General features: G+C 46.4%; 1 protein-coding gene across 1 annotated transcript in view; it reads left to right on the plus strand.

Annotated features, from left to right (window-relative positions):
- The window catches only part of LOC139228888 (sodium channel protein 1 brain-like), a 304,090-nt gene extending 285,797 nt beyond the window's left edge, over positions 1-18,293 (plus strand). Inside the window, 1 exon segment of the mRNA XM_070860378.1 lies at positions 17,287-18,293. Coding sequence (XP_070716479.1) covers positions 17,287-18,293 — 1,007 coding nt within the window.
- Positions 18,294-23,534: the final 5,241 nt, after the last annotated feature.

Consider the following 23,534-nt stretch of genomic DNA (forward strand, 5'->3'; position numbering starts at 1 on the left):
CACTGGGACACTGAGACACAAAGACACTTGGACACTGAGACACTGGGACACTGGGACACTGGGACACTGAGACACAAAGACACTTGTACACTTGGACACTGAGACACTGGGACACTGGGACACTGGGACACTGAGACGCTGGGACACTGGGACACTGAGACACAAAGACACTTGGACACTTGGACACTGAGACACTGGGACACTGGGACACTGGGACACTGAGACGCTGGGACACTGGGACACTGAGACACAAAGACACTTGGACACTGAGACACTGGGACACTGGGACACTGGGACACTGAGACACAAAGACACTTGTACACTTGGACACTGAGACACTGGGACACTGGGACACTGGGACACTGAGACGCTGGGACACTGGGACACTGAGACACAAAGACACTTGGACACTTGGACACTGAGACACTGAGACACAAAGACACTTGGACACTGAGACACTGGGACACTGGGACACTGGGACACTGAGACACAAAGACACTTGTACACTTGGACACTGAGACACTGGGACACTGGGACACTGGGACACTGGGACACTGGGACACTGAGACACAAAGACACTTGGACACTTGGACACTTGGACACTGAGACACTGAGACACAAAGACACTTGGACACTGAGACACTGGGACACTGGGACACTGGGACACTGAGACACAAAGACACTTGTACACTTGGACACTGAGACACTGGGACACTGGGACACTGGGACACTGGGACACTGAGACACAAAGACACTTGGACACTTGGACACTTGGACACTGAGACACTGAGACACAAAGACACTTGGACACTGAGACACTGGGACACTGGGACACTGGGACACTGAGACGCTGGGACACTGGGACACTGAGACACAAAGACACTTGGACACTTGGACACTGAGACACTGAGACACAAAGACACTTGGACACTGAGACACTGGGACACTGGGACACTGGGACACTGAGACACAAAGACACTTGTACACTTGGACACTGAGACACTGGGACACTGGGACACTGGGACACTGAGACGCTGGGACACTGGGACACTGAGACACAAAGACACTTGGACACTTGGACACTGAGACACTGAGACACAAAGACACTTGGACACTGAGACACTGGGACACTGGGACACTGGGACACTGAGACACAAAGACACTTGTACACTTGGACACTGAGACACTGGGACACTGGGACACTGGGACACTGAGACGCTGGGACACTGGGACACTGAGACACAAAGACACTTGGACACTTGGACACTGAGACACTGAGACACAAAGACACTTGGACACTGAGACACTGGGACACTGGGACACTGGGACACTGAGACACAAAGACACTTGGACACTTGGACACTGAGACACTGGGACACTGGGACACTGGGACACTGAGACGCTGGGACACTGGGACACTGAGACACAAAGACACTTGGACACTTGGACACTGAGACACTGGGACACTGGGACACTGAGACACAAAGACACTTGGACACTGAGACACTGGGACACTGGGACACTGGGACACTGAGACACAAAGACACTTGGACACTTGGACACTGGGACACTGGGACACTGAGACGCTGGGACACTGAGACACAAAGACACTTGGACACTGAGACACTGGGACACTGGGACACTGGGACACTGAGACACAAAGACACTTGGACACTTGGACACTGAGACACTGGGACACTGGGACACTGGGACACTGAGACGCTGGGACACTGGGACACAAAGACACTTGGACACTTGGACACTGAGACACTGGGACACTGGGACACTGAGACACAAAGACACTTGGACACTTGGACACTGAGACACTGGGACACTGGGACACTGGGACACTGAGACGCTGGGACACTGGGACACTGAGACACTGAGACGCTGGGACACTGGGACACTGAGACACAAAGACACTTGGACACTTGGACACTGAGACACTGGGACACTGGGACACTGAGACACAAAGACACTTGGACACTGAGACACTGGGACACTGGGACACTGGGACACTGGGACACTGAGACACAAAGACACTTGGACACTTGGACACTGAGACACTGGGACACTGGGACACTGGGACACTGAGACGCTGGGACACTGGGACACTGAGACACAAAGACACTTGGACACTTGGACACTGAGACACTGGGACACTGGGACACTGAGACACAAAGACACTTGGACACTGAGACACTGGGACACTGGGACACTGGGACACTGAGACACAAAGACACTTGGACACTTGGACACTGGGACACTGGGACACTGGGACACTGAGACACAAAGACACTTGGACACTTGGACACTGAGACACTGGGACACTGGGACACTGGGACACTGAGACGCTGGGACACTGGGACACTGAGACACAAAGACACTTGGACACTTGGACACTGAGACACTGGGACACTGGGACACTGAGACACAAAGACACTTGGACACTGAGACACTGGGACACTGGGACACTGGAACACTGAGACACAAAGACACTTGGACACTTGGACACTGAGACACTGGGACACTGGGACACTGGGACACTGAGACGCTGGGACACTGGGACACTGAGACACAAAGACACTTGGACACTTGGACACTGAGACACTGGGACACTGGGACACTGAGACACAAAGACACTTGGACACTGAGACACTGGGACACTGGGACACTGGGACACTGAGACACAAAGACACTTGGACACTTGGACACTGGGACACTGGGACACTGAGACGCTGGGACACTGGGACACTGAGACACAAAGACACTTGGACACTTGGACACTGAGACACTGGGACACTGGGACACTGAGACACAAAGACACTTGGACACTTGGACACTGAGACACTTGGACACTTGGACACTGAGACACTGGGACACTGAGACACAAAGACACTTGGACACTGAGACACTGGGACACTGGGACACTGGGACACTGGGACACTGAGACACAAAGACACTTGGACACTTGGACACTGAGACACTGGGACACTGGGACACTGGGACACTGAGACGCTGGGACACTGAGACACAAAGACACTTGGACACTTGGACACTGGGACACTGGGACACTGAGACACAAAGACACTTGGACACTTGGACACTGAGACACTGGGACACTGGGACACTGGGACACTGAGACGCTGGGACACTGGGACACTGAGACACAAAGACACTTGGACACTTGGACACTGGGACACTGGGACACTGAGACACAAAGACACTTGGACACTGAGACACTGGGACACTGGGACACTGGGACACTGAGACACAAAGACACTTGGACACTTGGACACTGGGACACTGGGACACTGAGACGCTGGGACACTGGGACACTGAGACACAAAGACACTTGGACACTTGGACACTGGGACACTGGGACACTGAGATGCTGGGACACTGGGACACTGAGACACAAAGACACTTGGACACTGAGACACTGGGACACTGGGACACTGGGACACTGAGACACAAAGACACTTGGACACTTGGACACTGAGACACTGGGACACTGGGACACTGAGACGCTGGGACACTGGGACACTGAGACACAAAGACACTTGGACACTTGGACACTGAGACACTGGGACACTGGGACACTGAGACACAAAGACACTTGGACACTGAGACACTGGGACACTGGGACACTGGGACACTGGGACACTGAGACACAAAGACACTTGGACACTGAGACACTGGGACACTGGGACACTGGGACACTGAGACGCTGGGACACTGAGACACAAAGACACTTGGACACTTGGACACTGGGACACTGGGACACTGAGACACAAAGACACTTGGACACTTGGACACTGAGACACTGGGACACTGGGACACTGGGACACTGAGACGCTGGGACACTGGGACACTGAGACACAAAGACACTTGGACACTTGGACACTGGGACACTGGGACACTGAGACACAAAGACACTTGGACACTGAGACACTGGGACACTGGGACACTGGGACACTGAGACACTGAGACACAAAGACACTTGGACACTTGGACACTGGGACACTGGGACACTGAGACGCTGGGACACTGGGACACTGAGACACAAATACACTTGGACACTGAGACACTGGGACACTGGGACACTGGGACACTGAGACACAAAGACACTTGGACACTTGGACACTGAGACACTGGGACACTGGGACACTGGGACACTGAGACGCTGGGACACTGGGACACTGAGACACAAAGACACTTGGACACTTGGACACTGAGACACTGGGACACTGGGACACTGAGACACAAAGACACTTGGACACTGAGACACTGGGACACTGGGACACTGGGACACTGGGACACTGAGACACAAAGACACTTGGACACTTGGACACTGAGACACTGGGACACTGGGACACTGGGACACTGAGACGCTGGGACACTGAGACACAAAGACACTTGGACACTTGGACACTGGGACACTGGGACACTGAGACACAAAGACACTTGGACACTTGGACACTGAGACACTGGGACACTGGGACACTGGGACACTGAGACGCTGGGACACTGGGACACTGAGACACAAAGACACTTGGACACTTGGACACTGGGACACTGGGACACTGAGACACAAAGACACTTGGACACTTGGACACTGGGACACTGGGACACTGAGACACAAAGACACTTGGACACTTGGACACTGAGACACTGGGACACTGGGACACTGGGGCACTGAGACGCTGGGACACTGAGACACTGAGACACAAAGACACTTGGACACTTGGACACTGGGACACTGGGACACTGAGACACAAAGACACTTGGACACTGAGACACTGGGACACAAAGACACTTGGACACTGAGACACTGGGACACTGGGACACTGAGACACAAAGACACTTGGACACTGAGACACTGGGACACTGGGACACTGGGACACTGGGACACTGAGACGCTGGGACACTGGGACACTGAGACACAAAGACACTTGGACACTGAGACACTGGGACACTGGGACACTGAGACACAAAGACACTTGGACACTTGGACACTGAGACACTGGGACACTGGGACACTGAGATGCTGGGACACTGGGACACTGAGACAAAAAGACACTTGGACACTTGGACACTGAGACACTGGGACACTGAGACTCTGGGACACTGGGACACTGAGACGCTGGGACACTGGGACACTGAGACACAAAGACACTTGGACACTGAGACACTGGGACACTGGGACACTGGGACACTGGGACACTGAGACACTGAGACACAAAGACACTTGGACAATTGGACACTGAGACACTGGGACACTGGGACACTGGGACACTGAGACACAAAGACACTTGGACACTTGGACACTGAGACACTGGGACACTGGGACACTGAGACGCTGGGACACTGGGACACTGAGACACAAAGACACTTGGACACTTGGACACTGAGACACTGGGACACTGGGACACTGGGACGCTGAGACGCTGGGACACTGGGACACTGAGACACAAAGGCACTTGGACACTTGGACACTGAGACACTGGGACACTGGGACACTGAGACACAAAGACACTTGGACACTTGGACACTGGGACACTGGGACACTGAGACGCTGGGACACTGGGACACTGAGACACTTGGACACTTGGACACTTGGACACTGAGACACTGGGACACTGGGACACTGGGACACTGGGACACTGAGACACAAAGACACTTGGACACTGAGACACTGGGACACTGGGACACTGGGACGCTGAGACGCTGGGACACTGGGACACTGAGACACAAAGACACTTGGACACTTGGACACTGGGACACTGGGACACTGAGACACAAAGACACTTGGACACTTGGACACTGAGACACTGGGACACTGGGACACTGGGACACTTGGACACTTGGACACTGGGACACTGGGACACTGAGACGCTGGGACACTGGGACACTGAGACACTTGAACACTTGGACACTTGGACACTGAGACACTGGGACACTGGGACACTGAGACACAAAGACACTTGGACACTTGGACACTGAGACACTGGGACACTGGGACGCTGGGACGCTGAGACGCTGGGACACTGGGACACTGAGACACAAAGACACTTGGACACTTGGACACTGAGACACTTGGACACTGGGACACTGAGACACAAAGACACTTGGACACTTGGACACTGGGACACTGGGACACTGAGACGCTGGGACACTGAGACACTTGGACACTTGGACACTTGGACACTGAGACACTGGGACACTGGGACACTGGGACACTGAGACACAAAGACACTTGGACACTTGGACACTGAGACACTGGGACACTGAGACGCTGAGACGCTGGGACACTGGGACACTGAGACACTTGGACACTTGGACACTGAGACACTGGGACACTGGGACACTGGGACACTGAGACGCTGGGACACTGAGACACAAAGACACTTGGACACTTGGACACTGAGACACTGGGACACTGGGACACTGAGACACAAAGACACTTGGACACTGAGACACTGGGACACTGGGACACTGAGACACTGGGACACTGGGACACTGAGACACAAAGACACTTGGACACTTGGACACTGGGACACTGGGACACTGGGACACTGAGACACAAAGACACTTGGACACTTGGACACTGGGACACTGGGACACTGGGACACTGGGACACTGAGACGCTGGAACACTGGGACACTGAGACACAAAGACACTTGGACACTGAGACACTGGGACACTGGGACACTGGGACACTGAGACGCTGGGACACTGAGACACAAAGACACTTGGACACTTGGACACTGAGACACTGGGACACTGGGACACTGAGACACTGGGACACTGGGACACTGGGACACTGAGACACTTGGACACTTGGACACTGGGACACTGGGACACTGAGACACAAAGACACTTGGACACTTGGACACTGGGACACTGGGACGCTGAGACGCTGGGACACTGGGACACTGAGACACTTGGACACTTGGACACTGAGACACTGGGACACTGGGACACTGAGACACAAAGACACTTGGACACTTGGACACTGAGACACTGGGACACTGGGACACTGAGACGCTGAGACGCTGGGACACTGGGACACTGAGACACTTGGACACTTGGACACTGAGACACTGGGACACTGGGACACTGGGACACTGAGACGCTGGGACACTGGGACACTGAGACACAAAGACACTTGGACACTTGGACACTGAGACACTGGGACACTGAGACACTGGGACACTGGGACACTGAGACACAAAGACACTTGGACACTGGGACACTGGGACACTGAGACACTGGGACACTGGGACACTGGGACACTGAGACACAAAGACACTTGGACACTGGGACACTGGGACACTGAGACACAAAGACACTTGGACACTTGGACACTTGGACACTGGGACACTGGGACACTGGGACACTGAGACGCTGGAACACTGGGACACTGAGACACTTGGACACTTGGACACTGAGACACTGGGACACTGGGACACTGAGACACAAAGACACTTGGACACTTGGACACTGAGACACTGGGACACTGGGACACTGAGACGCTGAGACGCTGGGACACTGGGACACTGAGACACTTGGACACTTGGACACTGAGACACTGGGACACTGGGACACTGGGACACTGAGACGCTGGGACACTGGGACACTGAGACACAAAGACACTTGGACACTTGGACACTGAGACACTGGGACACTGGGACACTGAGACGCTGGGACACTGGGACACTGAGACACAAAGACACTTGGACACTTGGACACTGGGACACTGGGACACTGAGACACAAAGACACTTGGACACTGAGACACTGGGACACTGGGACACTGGGACACTGAGACACAAAGACACTTGGACACTTGGACACTGGGACACTGGGACACTGAGACGCTGGGACACTGGGACACTGAGACACAAATACACTTGGACACTGAGACACTGGGACACTGGGACACTGGGACACTGAGACACAAAGACACTTGGACACTTGGACACTGAGACACTGGGACACTGGGACACTGGGACACTGAGACGCTGGGACACTGGGACACTGAGACACAAAGACACTTGGACACTTGGACACTGAGACACTGGGACACTGGGACACTGAGACACAAAGACACTTGGACACTGAGACACTGGGACACTGGGACACTGGGACACTGGGACACTGAGACACAAAGACACTTGGACACTTGGACACTGAGACACTGGGACACTGGGACACTGGGACACTGAGACGCTGGGACACTGAGACACAAAGACACTTGGACACTTGGACACTGGGACACTGGGACACTGAGACACAAAGACACTTGGACACTTGGACACTGAGACACTGGGACACTGGGACACTGGGACACTGAGACGCTGGGACACTGGGACACTGAGACACAAAGACACTTGGACACTTGGACACTGGGACACTGGGACACTGAGACACAAAGACACTTGGACACTTGGACACTGGGACACTGGGACACTGAGACACAAAGACACTTGGACACTTGGACACTGAGACACTGGGACACTGGGACACTGGGACACTGAGACGCTGGGACACTGGGACACTGAGACACAAAGACACTTGGACACTTGGACACTGGGACACTGGGACACTGAGACACAAAGACACTTGGACACTGAGACACTGGGACACAAAGACACTTGGACACTGAGACACTGGGACACTGGGACACTGAGACACAAAGACACTTGGACACTGAGACACTGGGACACTGGGACACTGGGACACTGGGACACTGAGACGCTGGGACACTGGGACACTGAGACACAAAGACACTTGGACACTGAGACACTGGGACACTGGGACACTGAGACACAAAGACACTTGGACACTTGGACACTGAGACACTGGGACACTGGGACACTGAGATGCTGGGACACTGGGACACTGAGACAAAAAGACACTTGGACACTTGGACACTGAGACACTGGGACACTGAGACACTGGGACACTGGGACACTGAGACGCTGGGACACTGGGACACTGAGACACAAAGACACTTGGACACTGAGACACTGGGACACTGGGACACTGGGACACTGGGACACTGAGACACTGAGACACAAAGACACTTGGACAATTGGACACTGAGACACTGGGACACTGGGACACTGGGACACTGAGACACAAAGACACTTGGACACTTGGACACTGAGACACTGGGACACTGGGACACTGAGACGCTGGGACACTGGGACACTGAGACACAAAGACACTTGGACACTTGGACACTGATACACTGGGACACTGGGACACTGGGACGCTGAGACGCTGGGACACTGGGACACTGAGACACAAAGGCACTTGGACACTTGGACACTGAGACACTGGGACACTGGGACACTGAGACACAAAGACACTTGGACACTTGGACACTGGGACACTGGGACACTGAGACGCTGGGACACTGGGACACTGAGACACTTGGACACTTGGACACTTGGACACTGAGACACTGGGACACTGGGACACTGGGACACTGGGACACTGAGACACAAAGACACTTGGACACTGAGACACTGGGACACTGGGACACTGGGACGCTGAGACGCTGGGACACTGGGACACTGAGACACAAAGACACTTGGACACTTGGACACTGGGACACTGGGACACTGAGACACAAAGACACTTGGACACTTGGACACTGAGACACTGGGACACTGGGACACTGGGACACTTGGACACTTGGACACTGGGACACTGGGACACTGAGACGCTGGGACACTGGGACACTGAGACACTTGAACACTTGGACACTTGGACACTGAGACACTGGGACACTGGGACACTGAGACACAAAGACACTTGGACACTTGGACACTGAGACACTGGGACACTGGGACACTGGGACACTGAGACGCTGGGACACTGAGACACAAAGACACTTGGACACTTGGACACTGAGACACTGGGACACTGGGACACTGAGACACAAAGACACTTGGACACTGAGACACTGGGACACTGGGACACTGAGACACTGGGACACTGGGACACTGAGACACAAAGACACTTGGACACTTGGACACTGGGACACTGGGACACTGGGACACTGAGACACAAAGACACTTGGACACTTGGACACTGGGACACTGGGACACTGGGACACTGGGACACTGAGACGCTGGAACACTGGGACACTGAGACACAAAGACACTTGGACACTGAGACACTGGGACACTGGGACACTGGGACACTGAGACGCTGGGACACTGAGACACAAAGACACTTGGACACTTGGACACTGAGACACTGGGACACTGGGACACTGAGACACTGGGACACTGGGACACTGGGACACTGAGACACTTGGACACTTGGACACTGGGACACTGGGACACTGAGACACAAAGACACTTGGACACTTGGACACTGGGACACTGGGACGCTGAGACGCTGGGACACTGGGACACTGAGACACTTGGACACTTGGACACTGAGACACTGGGACACTGGGACACTGAGACACAAAGACACTTGGACACTTGGACACTGAGACACTGGGACACTGGGACACTGAGACGCTGAGACGCTGGGACACTGGGACACTGAGACACTTGGACACTTGGACACTGAGACACTGGGACACTGGGACACTGGGACACTGAGACGCTGGGACACTGGGACACTGAGACACAAAGACACTTGGACACTTGGACACTGAGACACTGGGACACTGAGACACTGGGACACTGGGACACTGAGACACAAAGACACTTGGACACTGGGACACTGGGACACTGAGACACTGGGACACTGGGACACTGGGACACTGAGACACAAAGACACTTGGACACTGGGACACTGGGACACTGAGACACAAAGACACTTGGACACTTGGACACTTGGACACTGGGACACTGGGACACTGGGACACTGAGACGCTGGAACACTGGGACACTGAGACACTTGGACACTTGGACACTGAGACACTGGGACACTGGGACACTGAGACACAAAGACACTTGGACACTTGGACACTGAGACACTGGGACACTGGGACACTGAGACGCTGAGACGCTGGGACACTGGGACACTGAGACACTTGGACACTTGGACACTGAGACACTGGGACACTGGGACACTGGGACACTGAGACGCTGGGACACTGGGACACTGAGACACAAAGACACTTGGACACTTGGACACTGAGACACTGGGACACTGGGACACTGAGACACTGGGACACTGGGACACTGAGACACAAAGACACTTGGACACTGAGACACTGGGACACTGGGACACTGAGACACTGGGACACTGGGACACTGAGACACAAAGACACTTGGACACTTGGACACTGGGACACTGGGACACTGAGACACAAAGACACTTGGACACTTGGACACTGGGACACTGGGACACTGGGACACTGAGACGCTGGAACACTGGGACACTGAGACACTGGCACACTGATGTTACATTTGTTACCTTCCAATCCACTGGGACTATTCTGGAATCTAGGGAATTTTGAAAGATCAAAACAAATGCATCCACTATCTCTGCAGCCACCTCTTTTAGAACCCGAGGATGTAGGCCGTAAGGTCCAGGGGATTTGTCAGCTTTTAGTCCCATTAGTTTTTCTAGTACTTTTCACCCTCATTAGACCCTTGGTTCCCCGCCATTTAAGTATGCATTTCACATCTTCTACTGTGAAGACAGATACAAAATATCTGCTGAATGTTTCTGCCATTTCCTTATTCCCCATAATAATTTATCCTGCCTCAGCCTCTAAGGGATCAATGTTTACTTTTCCTACTCATTTCCTTTTTACATATTTGTAGAAGCTCTTAAAATCTGTCTTTATATTTCTTGCTAGCTTTCTCTCATAGTCTATTTGTTTCCCTTTTTATCAATTTTTTGATTATCCTTTGCTGGTTTCTGAAACTCTCTGAATCCTCAGGTTATTCTTCGCAACATTATACAAACATAGAAACATAGAAAATAGGTGCAAGAGCAGGTCATTCGGCCCTTGGAGCCTGCACCACCATTCAATATGATCATGGCTGATCATTCAACTTCAGTACCCCATTCCTGCCTTCTCTCCATACCAAGAACATAAGAACATAAGAATTAGGAACAGGAGTAGGCCATCTAGCCCCTCGAGCCTGCTCTGCCATTCAAAAAGATCATGGCTGATCTGGCCGTGGACTCAGCTCCACTTACCCGCCCGCTCCCCATAACCCTTAATTTCCTTATTGGTTAAAAATCTATCTATCTGTGATTTGAATACATTCAATGAGCAAGCCTCAACTGCTTCCTTGCAGAGAATTCCACAGATTCACAACCCTCTGGGAGAAGAAATTCCTTCTCAGCTCGGTTTTAAATTGGCTCCCCCGTATTTTGAGGCTGTGCCCTCTAGTTCTAGTCTCCCCGACCAGTGGAAACAATCTCTCTGCCTCTATCTTGTCTATCCCTTTCATTATTTTAAATGTTTCTATAAGATCACCCCTCATCCTTCTGAACTCCAACGAGTAAAGACCCAGTCTACTCAATCTATCATCATAAGGTAACCCCCTCATCTCCGGAATCAGCCTCGTGAATCGTCTCTGTACCCCTTTCAAAGCTAGTATATCCTTCCTTAAGTAAGGTGACAAAAACTGCACACAGTACTCCAGGTGCGGCCTCACCAATACCCTGTACAGTTGCAGAAGGACCTCCCTGCTTTTGTACTCCATCCCTCTCGCAATGAAGGACAACATTCTATTCGCCTTCCTGATTACCTGCTGCACCTGCAAACTAACTTTTTGGGATTCATGCACAAGGACCCCCAGGTCTCTCTGCACCGCAGCATGTTGTAATTTCTCCCCATTCAAATAATATTCCCTTTTACTGTTTTTTTTTCCAAGGTGGATGACCTCACATTTTCCAACATTGTATTCCATCTGCCAAACCTTAGCCCATTCGCTTAACCTATCTAAATCTCTTTGCAGCCTCTCTGTGTCCTCCACACAACCCGCTTTCCCACTAATCGTTGTGTCATCTGCAAATTTTGTTACACTACACTCTCTCCCCTCTTCCAGGTCATCTATGTATATTGTAAACAGTTGTGGTCCCAGCACCGATCCCTGTGGCACACCGCTAACCACAGATTCCCAACCCGAAAAGGACCCATTTATCCCGACTCTCTGCTTTCAGTTAGCCAGCCAATTCTCGATCCATGCTAATATATTTCCTCTGACTCCGCGTACCTTTGTCTTCTGCAGTAACCTTTTGTGTGGCACCTTATCGAATGCCTTTTGGAAATCTAAATACACCACATCCATCGGTATACCTCTATCCACCATGCTCGTTATATCCTCAAAGAATTCCAGTAAATTAGTTAAACATGATTTCCCCTTCATGAATCCATGTTGCGTCTGCTTGATTGCACTATTCCTATCTAGATGTCCCACTATTTCTTCCTTAATGATAGCTTCAAGCATTTTCCCCACTACAGATGTTAAGCTAACCGGCCTATAGTTACCTGCCTTTTGTCTGCCCCCTTTTTTAAACAGAGGCGTTACATTAGCTGCTTTCCAATCCGCTGGTACCCCCCCAAAGTCCAGAGAATTTTGGTAGATCCCTTTAGCAGTAAGGGCCACATCTAACTCCCTTTTGAATATATCCAATGAACTGGACTCAACAACTTTCTGTGGTAGAGAATTCCACAGTTTCACAATTCTCTGGGTGAAAAAGTTTCTCCTCGTCTCAGACCTATATGACTTACCCCTTATCCTTAGACTGTGACCCCTGGTTCTGGACTTCCCCAACATCAGGAACATTCGTCTTGCATCTCATCTGTCCAATCCCGTCAGAATTTTATATGCTTCTATGAGATCCCCTCTCATTCTTCTAAATTCCAGTGAATATAAGCCCAGTCGATCCAGTCTTTCTTCATATGTCAGTCCTGCCATCCCTGGAATCAGTCTGGTGAACCTTCGCTGCACTCCCTCAATAGTAAGAATGTCCTTCCTCAGATTAGGAGACCAAAACTGCACACAATACTCAAGGTGTGGTCTCACCAAGGCCCTGTATAACTGCAGCAAGGCCTCCCTACTCCTATACTCAAATCCTCTCGCTATGAAGGCCAGCATGCCATTTGCTTTCTTAACTGCTTGCTGTACCTACATGCCTACTTTCAATGACTGATGTACCATGACACCCACGTCTCGTTGCACCTCCCCTTTTACTAATCTGTCACCATTCAGATAATAATCTGCCTTCCTGTTTTTGCCACCAAAGTGGATAACCTCACGCTTATCCACATTATACTGCATCTGCCATGCATTTGCCCACTCACCTAACCTGTCCAAGTCACCCTGCAGCCTCTTAGCATCCTCCTCCAAGCTCACACTGCCATCCCAGCTTAGTGTCATCTGCAAACTTGGAGATATTACATTCAATTCCTTTGTCTAAATCATTAATATATATTGTAAATAGCTGGGGTCCCAGCATTGAACCTTGGAGTACCCCATTAGTCACTGCCTGCCATTCTGAAAGGGACCCGTTTATTCCCACTCTTTGCTTCCTGTCTGCCAGCCAGTTCTCTATCCACGTCAATACATTACCCCCAATCCCATGTGCCTTAATTTTGCACACTAATCTCTTGTGTGGGACCTTGTCAAAAGCCTTTTGAAAGTCCAAATACACCACATCCACTGGTTCTTCTTTCTATCTAATGCTATCCTTAACTTTTTTATTTAGCCACGGATGGATCACTTTTCCTGTATAGCTTTTGTTTCTCAATGGAATGTATTTTCATTGAAAATTATGAAATATTTCTTTAAATGCTAGCCATTGTTTATCTACTGCCATACCTATTAATCTATTTTTCCAATCTACCTTAGCCAACTTGCCCTTCATACCTATGTAATTGGCTTTATTTAAGTTTAAGACGCTAGTTTCGGATTTAGGCAAGTCACTTTCAAATGTAATGTGAAATTCTATCGTATTATGATCACTTTGCCCCAGAGGATCCTTTACTACGAGATTGTTAATCAACCTGTCTCATACACAATATAAGATCTAAAATAGCCTGTTCCCTGGTTGGTTCCATGATGAATTGTTCTAGGAAACTGTCCCAAATGCATTCATCCTCCAGACTACCTTTGGCAATTTGATTTGTCGAGTCTATATGAAGATTAAAGTAACCCACAATTATTGCATTACCTTTGTTACAAGCTCCTACTGTTTCTTGATTAATATTCTGTCCAACAATATAACTACTGTTAGGGCACCGATATACTACTCTCACCAATGTTTTCCTTGTTATTCTTTATCTCCACCCATACTGATTCTACTTCCTGATCTTCTGAGCCAAGATCCTTTCTCTCTACTGTCCTTATGTCATTCTTTATTATCAGGGCTACCTGCACCACCCCCCCCCCCCCCACCACCCCGCCACCCCCACCACCACCACCCCCCCACCCCCCCCAACCACCACCCCCCCACCTCCCCCACCCACCCCCCTCTCCTTACCATTTTGCCTGTCTTTTCAAAACTTTTATGGATGTTGTGTGGATCAAAGTTCAAATACTCCTTCTTAACCATTAACAATTTATTCCTGCTTTTGTCCAAGCCTCTTAAAGCTACAGGAATACTTCTACTATTTTTTAAGTGTCAATGTAATGGCAGACTGCAGTTAAGCAGCAGAGCCTTGCAGAAACAACATTCTGTAAATTAATGAAAGGTGAAAAATTCTTCAAAGAAAACTTTCAAATTTAAATATAATTCTATTCAATCCACTCATCGCTAATTTGTAGAATTTATATTATATTCCCAATTCAAAAACCACTACACTTAAGTCCTTCCTAATAAAGAAAGTTTGTTTTGATGTTTTAGTACAGATAAGATGAAAACTTTGATAGTGTTGGCTATATCTATAATAAAAGGAAATTAACTGTGAATGTGTTTGACTCTCACCAGATATTCTCTGGGTGGTTAGTGTAATGTCAATTATTATTAATATATATTTGTTATTGAGATAAAACTATGCTTACGATGACCACAGATGGATATGGTCGATATGTAGAGTAGTTACATTTAATATTGTTTACACAATGTCTTAACACTTACCCCCATTATTATCTCTTTACAAAAGAAAACATTTAGGGGAGCAATGAAGTTCTCATTCTTCTGTGGAATTTGGAGTAGATTTCAGTGTGAATACTGTTTAAAAGCCTTGATCCCACATTATATTGCGTTATTATTCATTGTATCCAATATAATCAGAAGTACAAATGCGTGAGGACATTGCATAATTCAATGTATTCCTTATATGTCTTTATGTTTGCGTATTCGCAAATGAGTTTGGTATCATATTAAACTGTAGCTGGAATGAAGTGGGTGCAATTACAAATGCAGAGTAGTGCCTGGAAGCTATGTTAGTTAAAAGTAATGAAATACTGTGATGAGTATCCGGTTGAAGAACGTTTCGCGGCGTCCAGTGGAGCGACACTTTACAGAAAGTATGCCATGTACCGTAAAACTAACGAGTATTTAATTAACGGTGCTCTTCGCGTTGTTCAATTTTACTTCGCAACAAAAGCCTGTAGGCAAGGGTTTCTTCGTTCTAGTTCTACTTATCAATGTTCAACATTTCAAATATTGAAAGAAAGGTAAACCCCGAAAGCACACTCAGCTGGTCTTGAACTGGTTCAAATTCGGCTGATTAGAGGCTAACCAACTCCAAAACTTGTGCACTTTTTAAGAAGTGCAGAGTCATATCGGGACTGATGGCTAAACGTTTTAAAAATGCACGATTTATTGTGTTGGACAGTTGGAGAATTTGCATCTACTGTTTCTATAATCCCAAAATAACTAAGAATAAATTACATCTGTATAAAAACAGAAAATGCTGGAAATACTCAGCAGGTCAGGCAGCATCTGTCGAGAAACAGAGTTAACGTCACGACGACTTTCGTCAGAACTGCAAAAAGTTAGAGATGTAACAGGTTTTAAGCAAGTGCAGGGACAGGGAAAGGGGGAGGGGAGGAAAGAACAAAAGGGAAGATCTGTGATAGGGTGGAAAGCAGGAAAGATTAAATTACAAAAAGTAGGATGATGCATAGCAAAAGGAGATGGAGATTTTAAGCAGGTGCAGATGCAGAGATAATTTGTGTGACACTTTTTAGCGAATTACTTTTAAAATTATCTGGATAGATTTGTTTTGATGGCGTCAACTCGAATCAATGCGGATTGATAGGGTATTTCAAGTGTGTGTAAGAACAAGCTATGTGGTAGTTTCGAACTTAACCACCCCTCCCCCTTTTCATTCCTTCAGGAATTTTGTTGGATTCATCCGCATCCAAAAAGCAAGGCGTTTCACCAACTATTTTACGAGTATTCCGAATTGTAAGACTAGCACGATTGTTGAGGCTGGTAAGGTCTTTAAAAGGAATTCGAAAACTGCTCTTTACATTGGTAATATCAATCCCAGCTCTCTTCAACATTGGACTGCTCCTGGGTCTCGTAATGTTCATTTATTCAATATTGGGAATGAGTTTGTTCCAGGATCTACCCAGAGAATCACCAATAAATGACATGGTAAATTTCGAAACTTTTGGAAACAGTATGATGCTTCTGTTTAGACTGACAACAGCCGCCGCGTGGAATGAGATTCTTCACGTGATGATTAATTCTCCTGTGCAGCGTCAATTTGTATCAGTCATGTACATGACATCCTACATATTAGTCGCGAATATCGTGATCATCAATATGTACGTGGCTGTCATTTTAGAAAACTTCCACGAAGCGCAAGAACAGGAACTTGCTGGAGTAACTGATGAAGACGTTGACATGTTTTATGAGATCTGGAGTAATTATGATGTGAAGGCTACACAATTCATCTCATATGACCAGCTACCGGATTTCCTAAATGAACTGAAATCTCCTTTACGTATACCAAAGCCTAACGCGGTGAAACTTGCGGCTCTCAATCTACCATTAACTGACGGCAACATGTTGCATTGCCTGGACGTCCTCGAAGCGCTTAGTGCATGTATCGTTGGAAAAGTAACTCAGTCAGGGCCCCTGAAAAAGCTAAGTGGTGACATTTTTAAAATGTCAATGAAAATATTCCCAATCCGTAGCACCATGGAAACGGTCACAACGACACTAATGATACGAAAAGAGTTCAAGGCCGCCTTGACGATCCAGAAAGCATTTCGGAAGTGGCAAATGCGTCAATACCGCAAAGTAGCCAGGGCAAAACTTGAAAGATCTTACAGCTCCCTTAGAAAATCGCTACGCAGTCTACATTCCATCAGACCTAACTCGCCTTTAACATGATCTTCACATGTTGTTGGAAAGGTTTACAGTGGTAAACCGGAACCCTTCACTTTCAATGGGTGTATTTGGTGAATAAAAAAAATAACTTTTGAGAGGGTTACATTGGTTACCGTTACATTTGGTAATCCAATGTGTTTACATTTCATTTGTGTAATTGTTATGCATGAATTTGACTTTATAACCTAAAACCTCCGTTTATTTGGGAAAGTTCATCTATGACAATGAAACTGGATTATCAAATGACTGTGGAGGGGATACAATATCAACAGAATGAAAGATCGATCATGGACTGCTGTGACTTGGGGTAGAATGTGTCAGGGAGATGTCAACAGATTCCAATCAATAAATATCTATAGTTTAAATAGATGTCTGCGCCATAACCGAACTATGTGTTTGTAGTGTATAAAACACAAATATAGCACAATGCGCTTGGTATGGCGCAATCATGTATGCTTGTACTTTAGGAACGCGTCAATGAAATATTTATTCGGTGACCTTTTACAGTACTAATGTTAGAGTCACATCATAATGCAAAATATTCTTCGCGTAGCTAGAATGCTTGACCTTTGTCAATGATCTTGAATGGTAAAGCATCTATCACAGTTCACGTGCCTCCTGCACCATTTTTTCACGTCACTAGATTGCCCTAGTTGGCATTTCACAGACGATTCCTTGAACCTCAAGTTCGAATTTTTGCAAATGATAGTTTACATTAGGTTTGTGTTGCAACAAAGGATTTAGAGATGTGCAGTTATTTTTGCAAAGTTAAGATGGTTTCTGATAGCTTTTTTTGCAAATAAGAGATATATAGAATGAGTACCTGAGTGGTAAAAAAAAATGTCGTCCGTGACAGGTTCTGTAGCTGCAATAATATGTCATCCCCTTTGTATTTATTTGAGTGAAACAAGGTAAAGTATTATTTACTTCTACCGCACCCCCCCCCCCCTTCAAAAGAGTTTGTTTAAAAGTATAGTGACTGAAAAAGTTAGGTTCTGCTTTCATAACGTGGCATGTCTAGATTTTTCCGTGCGACTTGGAGGTTGCATTCCGAGATTCGATTCATTTTTCCATGAAAACGGATGACTAGTGGCGTTGCCTAAAGTACACCAAAGGTCTACTGTTACAGATTATCAAGACCATTGTTTTACAGTGACTGAATGTCGAATTCTGTTTTAATTCCATAGAATTCCTCGAATCTTCCGGTGGTTGCATTCCATGAACCCAACTGTCAGTGTAAGCCAAACCCGGTGGCCTTGGCTTTATGTGATTACACCGGGGTCTGTCAACAAATGCATTAAGGCGATCATTTGTGTGGAAATTAGAGCTGTTTTAATCTATCCATGTTATATTTGACGAGTCTGTTCTGGGTTGCTTTTCTCAATCTGATTGGTGTATTACGTAATCGGTTTGTCGTTTTTCTGCTATCTTATTGGTCTATTAGCTGAAGCCAATAATGAAGCTCTGATTCTGTGATCCAATTCGTCCATTCGCTGGCTCCTTCGCTGGAGTAATAATTGTTCAAAATATCTTCTGCTAAAAAGAATGGTTCTTAAAGACAAAGGCGAATAAATATATTAAGGATAAATAAAACAACAACTTGCATTTATATAGCGCATTGAAGGTACTAAAACGAGGCCCTTCACAGGAGCCTTATCAACAAAATTTGACGTGACGAGTTATTTGTGGCACTGTAAGTGTATGGCATTGCAGTTGAGACGTAAACAGAATGAAACCAAAAAAATACATTTATACCTAGAAACCAATGCGGAGGGTTATCATTGTTCAAAAAATCAAAAGCTGTTTAGAAACTATATCCAGTTTTCTGTTAACGACTAGGCAACAGCCAATCAGCTCATTTGGGAAATAACTTTCGTAGGTACTTTCCACCAAATCTTATTTGTGCTTTGGGAAATGTAGTTATATTTTAACCATCAGAGTTAGAAACGGTAGCATTAAAATCAATTAATGTCTCAGAAGTAGATTTAATGAATGCATCCATCCAAATATTAAAGGCAACATTGTTAAATTGTTAATGTAATAAGTAAATCAACACAGGCACTAAATAGTTAAACTGTGTTACGTGATTGTTAATGTATCTTAAATATGAGATGTTTTAGATACAGTAGCAGCAATTCATTTTTGTTGGGCTTCCGGTCGTTTTTCTACCTTATTTATTGACAGTGACTATATTAAACAGTCAAGAAAACTGTGTAACCGATTAAACTGTACATTTGCCTTTCCCTTGTAATACATCTGTGTATTCTATGTTACGTTAATGAATTCATTGTAATAAATTCCAACTTAGATCTGATCTTTTGTTTAAAAATATTCACCGAACCTAACGCTGCCAGTCACGCGTCAGGTATTACAATTATGTTTCTCTGTTTTCTATTTTAAATAGAAGAATCTTTAATAAAATGTCTTAACAGGAAGAGTAAAGGGATTCTCTCGATGCGCACTAAACGCCGAAACTTTTTATATAATCTGGTGACATTCAATAATATGTTTTCAATAACTTAAACAAAGTTTTATGTACACACATATTGACTCTTTAGTGATCTTAGTCCCGAAGACAACAAATTCAATAAAAGGTGGTGTTAGACTAAAGAATCTGGAGTTCGAATCAGTTCTGATATTATTGGGTATCCGTGTGCGAGTTCGAGTGACTGATAAACTCAGAACAAAATACATCTTCATGTAAAAGTTGTAATGAATGCACTCAGGCGGGCTTTCGAATCACCACGTCATTATTTGACTGGTGACAATCTATTCATATCAGGCAAGTGCGACGCCTTTAGGTTGTTATAATGCTTATTCATTCCGCTAATCACTCATAAACCACCGTTTGATACTCTGCTCCACTTCACGAACAATTCAGGTACTCAAAAACATTAGTCATTTCATGTCAGTCAGCATCTGTAAAACGAAAAGGTTATGATGTCATGAAGTGTACACATCCGAAGTATTAGAACCACTCTTTTTACAGATGCTGACTGGCATGATGTGTATTTCCGATATTTCCTTTATTTACAATAGATTTCTAGTGTTTGCATTTTTTTCTTGTTATGGGTGATTTCATATTTTGTAAGAACTGTTGACCTGTGGCCTGCATGAATGTGGAGCCACAACAATGCTATTCACTTCTTAAAACACTTATCCAGTCTTCAGAAAATTACTTTCAGAGCGATCTTTCCTGGTGTTCATGCACAAACTTTTCAAATGCCATCGGACACATTTTTTATTTACCTACTGGAGACAGACAACCTAAATCGTTGGTTTTAACTAAATTTTAAATAACATCCAATGATTAAAAATCAAAACATCCAATTGTTAATATTTATTGTTAATAAAATATTTATTCCTATGTATCCAGTGGGCAGTAAAATAACACCGCCCCGCCGACAGAAGGCTAATTTGTTTTAAGTTGACGGCGCATAAGAATGTTTAAATGCAAAGTGTAGATTTTGTTCAGATCTTAGAATGAACGATGCTGTGCGTACGGATATGAATTCATGTTATCTGCATTAACAAGGCCTATGTTGCTTGATTCTATTAGAGCATCGAATGAAGGATTTATATTTATCAACCAGCTTAGATGATAATTTCGTTCTCGTATCAAAACAACTTTGGATTGTACAAGAAAGCAAATTAATTGGTATATTGGGAAAGAGGAATGATTAATTACGCAAAGATACACGCCCGTGAAACGCACCAAATAGAGTCGTGAGTACCACGGAACTGCGCATTCATTTTAAAAAGCAGTTGTACTGGAATTAGCTATCAAGCTCTCTTCACATGGAAGCAATGAATTGCCTTAAAGCAATTGATTGCCAAATTAAAATATTGCTAGTCAAATTCTTGATTGCTCAAGTGCATCATGCATCAACATTCACGAAAGTTGTAAAAAGTACCTGTCAGGTTCTGTAAATAACTGTAAATCACATTAAATACATGGATCAGCGCATACAACTTTCGTCCTCCAGAGGTCTCACTTTGCTTTTACATCAGACTGGTGTAACAACTGCATTTCAGCCTCCAGTCTCCTTTTGTTTTTTCTATATTTCTGTCCTCGCCATTTCTGTTTCCCTCTCAGTTTTCTGTCTCTTGCGACTATCTCCCTTTGCTATTTTCAATTTCCTTTTCTTTTCAGTGTCAGATGTGGCTCAGTGGGTAGCACTCTCGCCTCTGAGTTAGAAGGTTGTGGATTCAAATCCGAAATCTAGGCTGAAACTGCAGTGCTGAGGGAGTGCTGCATTGCTGCCTTTCGGATGAGAGGATGAGACGTTAAACTGAGGCACCTCTGCTCTCTCAAGTGGAGGTTAAAGATCTCATGGTACTATTTTGAAGAGGAGCAGGGGAGTTATCCCGTGTCCTAGCCAATATTTATCCCTCAATCCACATAGCAAAAACAGATTATATGGTTATTATCATATTGCTGTTTGTGGGAGCTTGCTGCGCGCAAATTGGCTGTCGCGTTTCTTACATGTTCTTATGTTATTATTACAACAGTGACTACACTCCAAAAGTACTTCATTGGCTGTAAAGCACTTTGAGATGGCCGTGAAAGGTGTTGTATAAATTCAAGTCTTGTTTTCTTTCGTGTCGTCTGTTTTCTTGATTTTTGTGACTTCACTTAATCATGTTTGTCTCTATTTTCTCTGAACTTTATGTTGTATGATCCATTCAACCCTATGTATCTCTATATCTCACGCAATCTTCAATTTCGTTTCCAATTGTGTCCTCTTTACTTCTATGTATAGATTGTTTTGAAGGATCTTCCTTTACCTTGTGTTTGTGAGGATGTAATGTGCTTTAGCATGTCAAATCTACAGTCGGTGGGGTTCACCAGATGCAGCACTCCTGTGTGTCAGATCGTCTTTTTTGTCACTTTATTTTCAATTTGCAATAATTATTTTCAGTTTGAGTATCAACACCGAACAGATAATTGCAATAGTGACACACTATTTAAAACAGAGAGAAGCGAGTATAATAGATATGTGCAGTTTCTGCTGGAAGGGGATTATTTCCGATACTGATGACATTCTCAAGAAACACAAGGCGCAGTGGCAGTTTAAATAACTTCTTATTGGTAACTTGCAACTGGTTTATTTAAAAAAAAACTAAATATAATATAGATGAAAAGACAATTACCCATGTCTGCCTAATGATTCTGTTTGACGTCCTGAAGTTTGATTTAAGAATCGTAGATTGGTCTCTATATCTGACTTTGTTGTTTGCCAA

The sequence above is a fragment of the Pristiophorus japonicus genome, chromosome 2 (assembly GCF_044704955.1).
Source record: "Pristiophorus japonicus isolate sPriJap1 chromosome 2, sPriJap1.hap1, whole genome shotgun sequence".
NCBI classification, from domain to species: domain Eukaryota; kingdom Metazoa; phylum Chordata; class Chondrichthyes; family Pristiophoridae; genus Pristiophorus; species Pristiophorus japonicus.